This window comes from Haliotis rufescens, unplaced genomic scaffold (assembly GCF_023055435.1).
Source record: "Haliotis rufescens isolate VD_foot unplaced genomic scaffold, xgHalRufe1.0.p SCAF_14, whole genome shotgun sequence".
In the NCBI taxonomy this organism is placed as follows: domain Eukaryota; kingdom Metazoa; phylum Mollusca; class Gastropoda; order Lepetellida; family Haliotidae; genus Haliotis; species Haliotis rufescens.
In genome coordinates this window covers 22,274,610-22,281,585 of record NW_025963824.1, presented here as the reverse complement: position 1 = coordinate 22,281,585, position 6,976 = coordinate 22,274,610, and the positions used below count along the sequence as shown (strand labels likewise).

The 6,976-nt window shown below is 39.1% G+C and overlaps 1 protein-coding gene across 3 annotated transcripts in view; it reads right to left on the bottom strand.

The window, feature by feature from the left end:
* Positions 1-999: 999 nt before the first annotated feature.
* Positions 1,000-6,976, bottom strand: part of LOC124115121 (dynein axonemal heavy chain 6-like) — a 98,237-nt gene continuing 92,260 nt past the window's right edge. For all 3 annotated transcript variants that reach the window (XM_046475943.2, XM_046475945.2, XM_046475944.2), the window contains exons 74-78: positions 6,317-6,403; positions 5,165-5,411; positions 4,538-4,701; positions 3,736-3,958; positions 1,000-2,438 (exon numbers count right to left, since the gene is read on the bottom strand). In XM_046475943.2, coding sequence (XP_046331899.2) covers positions 2,335-2,438; positions 3,736-3,958; positions 4,538-4,701; positions 5,165-5,411; positions 6,317-6,403 — 825 coding nt within the window. In that variant the 3' untranslated portion in view covers positions 1,000-2,334. The remainder of the gene's footprint in view (positions 2,439-3,735; positions 3,959-4,537; positions 4,702-5,164; positions 5,412-6,316; positions 6,404-6,976) is intronic.

Sequence of the window (6,976 nt, the reverse complement as noted above, 5' to 3'; positions counted from 1 at the left end):
GTCAAGATTTGGGGGTGTCTGGCGGGCCTTATGCAGCAGACGATTTGTCTGGCAATGGATATTTTGGTACCTCCAATGTTTAACCCAGCCCAAATTTTGGGACCCTCTCTGGGGGTGTCTGGCAGGCCTTATGCAGAGGAAGATTTGTCTGGTGTGGCCCATTCTGTATTCTGTGAGATGAACCAGTTCTTTTACACTTACTTTCATGTGGTACCTCCAATGTTTGATCCAGCCCTTGAATGGTCCCTTCTTTTTGGGGGCCAGGGGCCACACGCAGCAGGGGGTCCCCGGCAGACATCCATATATGAATATGGAGGGTTACACAGTAAATGTTCCTGTGTTCCGATATTGGTACCTTGTTCGTTTGACCAAAGTGCTCTGGGCTGCTGCTCTATACTCTAGTTTGGTCCAGTCAATCTCCTGATTGATATTATGAGCAACGGTCAGCACACGATCAGCCAGGGCACAAGTCTGAGCACCCATCTTTTTGGTCGCCACTTACGAAAGCATTGGGTGGACAGACACAGATTGGTATATGCAGACTACAAATAAAACAACTCATTGATAAAACTATCACTTTGCAAATGGTGTTAACTGGAAGTTTGTTGCACTCTGCAATATTCCAGCTATAAAAAGAGTTTAATATTACCAGGGTTGTGACTGACAGGGGGGGTTGTGTATATCCAGTACCATGTCCCCCATGACACCACTTGTTTACAGCAGTACCAGAGGCACAGATATTAGTCCAGTACTAATCCTACATGTTCTACACAACATATCATGAACAAAACACAATTTGTATCAAGACACGGAAAAAGGAAAATTATGTCTGTTTTTGACCATTTTGAATATATTTTTGAAATACAGTTAACCAAACATATGGTGTTTTTATGCTGAATATATGCTTATAACTAACTACGGTTTTAACAAACTAAAATGAGTGGCACCTTTAAGTTCATTATAACCATAGTTTACTGTATATGTAAAACAGAAAGAATGTTCATGTCACATATATTTATTTTTTCAAAGGCACTTTATGTACAGTAAACATGAGTATAAACAAAAACAACAGCATTATCACAGACTTTCATGATTTCTTCATCAAAGTTGACTGTTAAATAGAAGCATACAAGGCCAGCATGTCGGTATGTACCACAGACAAACAGTATTTTCTACATAATATCTCTGAAAGTTGCCATTTCCTGAACAGACTGCTGCCTTGACACAGCCTAGATTCCTAGAGTGAATATTATCACCACAATACAGGCATCAGCTCCTATCTCTCCTTGTGTATAACCAACCCATGTTCAGCTTCACACATACAATGCTGAAGAAGGGAATGCTGTAAACATCATATCATTACAGTAATACTTTCGTCAGATTTCTGTCTTAGTTCCTCTGTATGCATTCAGATATAGTATAAAGTAATACAATGACAGGTGACAGAAGTTTAGATCTGGTATCTGTTTATATTTTTCTGCACCTATTTCTTGTGGAACACGCCGTTCAAATTGGCAGCAGTATAATACATGCATATCTGCACTGAATGCATTTTATTGTTCATGCATAAAAGTTATGTATCTTGCCTGATCTGTTACATACATATACATATATATATATATATACTGCGGAAACATCTACAAAGTAATACTGTGAATAGATGCATAAATTCACCATAAATCTATTTACAAATGTACATTTCAACATGGACGGAGTGTATTTCACTGACAGACATATCACAGAGGTTGACATCAGCATCAGAAACATGTACTTATCACATGGTTCTTGTGTGTATAACAGACAACAGCACTTACAGAAGGGTTCAGAACAAACAGTTCTGTTTTTATCATTTTATTTACAAACTACTAATTGTCCATATGCTTCAGTTTCCAACTTTGGACACACACTTTGGTAAATCTGGTTTGTCGTAGAAAAATGAATTTCACATAAACTTTAATCAATGGACACATCTATGTAATTACAAACATTCTTGTTAACAAATCTTCAGAATTTGTAATACAACTTAATATGGACATACAGATTATTACATAAATATATATGGAATACATTAAAATCAGCAGTAAACACAAAATATATCACATATTCTTGACTTCACTATTTGGACGGATATAATATGAATAATGACATTCATAAATTGAAACACTTCTTTATCACACACAAGATCAAGCAAATAACTTTCAACAGCATTACTTGGCCAAGGGGAGATAGCTCACACTTACTGGACAGCAGGGGCACATAACTCTGTCAACATCCAATGGGGCACACAATTCAGCAGACACACAGTATTTATTTTACAATTCAAAATAACGCACGTTAGTCACTGAGCTGACATAAGAGAGCAGCTCCCTTGGCGATCCAGTAATCCTGAGGTTGTGACGATGGCAAATAGATGGCTACCACGTAGTTGGTGGACATTCCTGAAAACAAACATAACCAGGGTAAGTTGTTGATTATAGTTGATCAAAGTCAGTTTGTTTATGTGCTTAATGTGTTTCTTAATGCTGCACTTAGCAATAATCCAATTAAATGATGGCGGCCTGTCAATAATCTGTCTGCGTCAGACAAACCAGTGACTGATACTATGAGCATCGTTCCACTTCTTCAGGTTCACACAATCAACCAAGCCTGACCACCCGATCTATTCATTCAGCTCACAAGACAAGCATAAGTTACTGGGCACAGTTCTATCCCTGAATTCCCATGGATGACTCATGTTTACATTGCCATAGTCTGAACAAGACAATGTTACTCTATATACCTAAATGTATACATAAGAATTGCCTCAAACACATAGAATGTATAACATGTTCAAACAAGGGAGCATTACCAAAAGAAAAGGAAAACAATATCTGGTAAAAAAAATAGCAATTGCAACAACTTCTGCAATTCTCCTCTGACCACATTGAATAAAGACATGCACAGTCCAATCAGCAACATCTGTCAGTCATGCTCTGCATAAATATTGCCAGAAAAATACCTTGACCTGCCATCTACTCCTGCCTGTGTCAATTGACAACTCTTCCTTAGTACATAAGTTTCTTTAGCCCATATTCAATATGACCGCGCTCAGTCCAACACACACCAAGGTAGCAGCCACAGCAGACCTTGGACTGGTTTCACAAAGCAATCTTAGGTCACACTGTTTTCTTTCATGGTTTACACAGTTTGCACCACGGCTAACATCAATGATGGCGGTGAGATAGTCTGTGGAAGGGTCTCAGATCAGCAGACAACTTATACCTTGTAAACACTGCCTGAGGGGTGCCCTGCTATAATGATACAATATCTACCAACATATTCTTTCACTGATTACAAGTAACTGAACCTAAGCCAAAAAAAAAAAAAATTGTTTTCATGAGCTTATTTCAAACAGGACAACAGTCTTTGTTTTCCTTTTTCTTCTCAATACGCCAAAAATTAATCAGGCAGCATGACATTGTTGCTCAAGGAAAGATAACTCTTACTCTCAGTTCTCACAATCGTGACATTCAAAGGACTAAAATCAAACATAACTATTTGTTCTTGCAGCCAAGTGTAAATGACCCCCACATTGATGAGAAACCTTCATTAGACTGTCATGGACTGGCTCTCATTCCACAATGATATTGTAGAGCTACAGTGATAATGAGTCTATGTTAACATATGGTAGTTATCGCAACGACTGGGACCCACATCCCTTTAACCATTACTTAGCTACATCTCTTGAACGCGTACCTGTAGTAGAGAGGACTCCTGCCCTGGCTGCTGTCTTGTACAGAGGTGCTTGGTAGTCCTTATCGTCAGCGACGTAGTCCATCTTGGGCTGCATGTGCAACATGGGCATCACACCATTCATCTCCCCCTTGATGGAGTCTTCCACGTGCATGGTGTCGTCGTTCCACTTGAAGCCATCCATGAACAGGCCATGCACCAACACACCATCCTCTGGCCTCTCGATCTGAACATGAAATATGTCATTTTTTTAAATTGTTATCCTGTTGAACAAGCATCGATGCTAAAGTTAAAAAATGTGGATTGAAATTGAAATTTTAAGACCAGTATTCTTCTTGCCTGATAGAAATAAATGAATCTGAAATCCAAGCAAATGCATAAAACATTGAAACAAAGCGAAAAGGCAGAAGCAGTTTTGTTTCAGGTAATTGGCTAAGTGTAATCCAGAGATGGTCTTTCAACAAGGGTAATTGTTCAATGACTAGTCTTAATTGCAGCAAGTTTTCAAAGTTTGTTGTTCAGATACATTAGAACAATTGGAATTTTTTCAAACTTGACTTGTCTTATTATCGATTTTTTTATTAAATATTAATTCGTAAGTCGAAATCAATGTAGCTCCTAAAATTTTAATGTGGCTCCTTAAAGATTGAAAAGGCACCAATACAAAAATATTGCCAGGAGCCAAGTGGCCTCCAGCAAAACATCAAAGCTTGGAGTGCTGGATACTAAGCTGCATGTACACATGCTAACATATTCTTTGGCACTCCCTACGATGTCCATGACCTTGACCCTTATGACCTCTCACCTCTTTGTCCATCTCCATCTCCTCCCCAAACTTGACTTCCTCCATCTGTTTGAAGACGTCCTTCTGATCACGGTAGTGTGGCAGCACCTTGTAGCTGAAGCTGAGGTGGTCGATAGGGTAGTCGTACTTGCGGGCGTAGTTCTGTAGGGTGCCCGTCAAGAAGCCTGCAGTACACAAACACCATGGAGGTATAAAGGCCATACATTTGACAGAATATTTAATACTGTAATATTCCAACAGGATTGTATTCTTTGACAACGTAGTAGTTTCAATATTGGGAACTGCTTCTACCGATTTATTTCTTTGGATCTCCAAATAGAGCAAAATATATCTCAGTCCCTGTTTTCAGAAAGTGAGCTGGGTTCGGTGCCACTTTGCACCAAATTTCAGTTAAATCACATCATGTTAGCTTAATGTGGGAGAAGTCCAAAATAATGCATTGACTACTTCAGTTAAACCCACAAACATGTACAGTGCTGACAACATTCCCCAAAGCATCATAACAACACAATTAATTTCAAGACAGGATAGTAATTCAAACAAAACTAAAACAAATTGTCCTCAACCTCATCACTTTTGACAAGAAATAAGTAACTTAGATCCAGTTGACAAGTCCGGAAGCATTACCTTGTGGGAAGTAAAATCCAGCCAGCCAGTAGGACTTGGGGATTCCATGTACAATCCAGTTGTCAATGAAGGCACAGCGTAGGACGAGGTCGGCCACCCAGCTAGCCATGGGCTTGAGGGAGGGGTAGGCGGCGTTGGCCCACAGCTGGGGCACCTGGTTGTTGAGGAAGGCGTTGTACACCCGTTCCAGCTCCTCACTCATCACTACGAAGCCCTTGATAGCCTTCTGGAGCTGCTTCAGAGAGTTCTACAACACAAAGAGAAGGGAGGTGAAATAGAGATTATGCGGTATGCACATGTGGGGCTGCTTGTACTAGAAGTATTATAGTGCTAGCCCACTGAGATACCATGAGGCATTAATGCCGAAAGTTAGGCAGGGTCACAACAAGAATTATCTTTTAACATCTCTCTTTTAATATGACATGGCCAAGGGATCAAAACACTGTCCTTCTACTCTCGGGGCAGACAATGGGAGGCGGTCCACAGAGAGAGGTTTGGTGGGAGGGAGGATGGTGATGTCTTACTCACCATAAAGCTTTATTACAGCTACATTTACAGCTAAACCCTATTAACCTGCATGGTACCATTCTCAATACAATTGTGCAGATAGATAATTTTCAGATTAAGGAATAATGGTATAAGTCATTTTCTTTTTTATATATATATTCAAAACCAAAGTTACTGTTATTTAATACATTAATTGATTGAAAATTGCTAGACAGAATCTCAACATGAACTGTTGAATTTGTATATAATTTTATTAAAAAAGAATACTTGGAGTTACATGCTTCTAAAATACAAAAAAAATTAATTCTGTTATATTTCTTTCATTGATCCCAAATAAGCCCCGCTTAAAAAGTTGCATGAAGATATCAATTGAGAAAAGATTCATACATTGATAAACAGAGGTACCCTTAACACACTTCACTGAAATCTGCAGACTCTGGGACATGGCCGACACAGTCAGCTCTATCATTGTGTCAAAGAATGCACGGACATCTGCATGGTAGGAAGGTAAAGACTCTCAGTGAACCAACTCTATACTGTTGCAATAATTGTACCTATAGTAGATACAGTACAATAGTGTTTTGACTATTGAATACCAATGCAAGAGTAGAAACAGCTTCTATAGTGAGGGCAAGTGGACTGTACCTTGATGACACGCAACAGTTTGTTGAACCTGTCCACCTCCTGCTCCAGCACTGTCGTCAACGAGTTCATCCGCCCCTTGTCATCAGGCTGAAACACACACCCTACAGTGAGCCAGCGCATACATACACACAGCACCACAAGCAATAGGTGGGTGATCATACATCAAACTATATATGCTCTGCTACTGTTACAGAAAAAAGACGCTTCTGGGTTTATCGTAATCTGTTCTATATTGTTGGTGTTACTGATTAACAAACCATGGACACAATGTCCTCTGACAACATGTTAGTTTGCGTTTGTTGTTCAAAATTAGGCATGAAAGTCAAGGAGTCCTTGTCTAACCCCAATGTTAAAAACGTAACAATGTGGGAAGTCTCCAGATTCAAATGTAATAACAGCAAACCATAAAAAAACAGGACCCTTTTAATTTCAGACCAGTGCAGTTCTTTTTAGTGTTTTTTAGCATTGCTAATTTCCTCATCTCATGTTTTTCCCTTCATGGAGAAATTCTGTCAAAGGGAAATTTTTTTGAATGACAGAACGTCTTAGAACTCACATTTCCCGTCTTAAAACTTTAGAATAACAGGACACAAGTTATCAGAAAGTATACAAGCATTCTCCTTAGAGTCATATTTGCTGTTTGTTTGTTATTTTACGAAG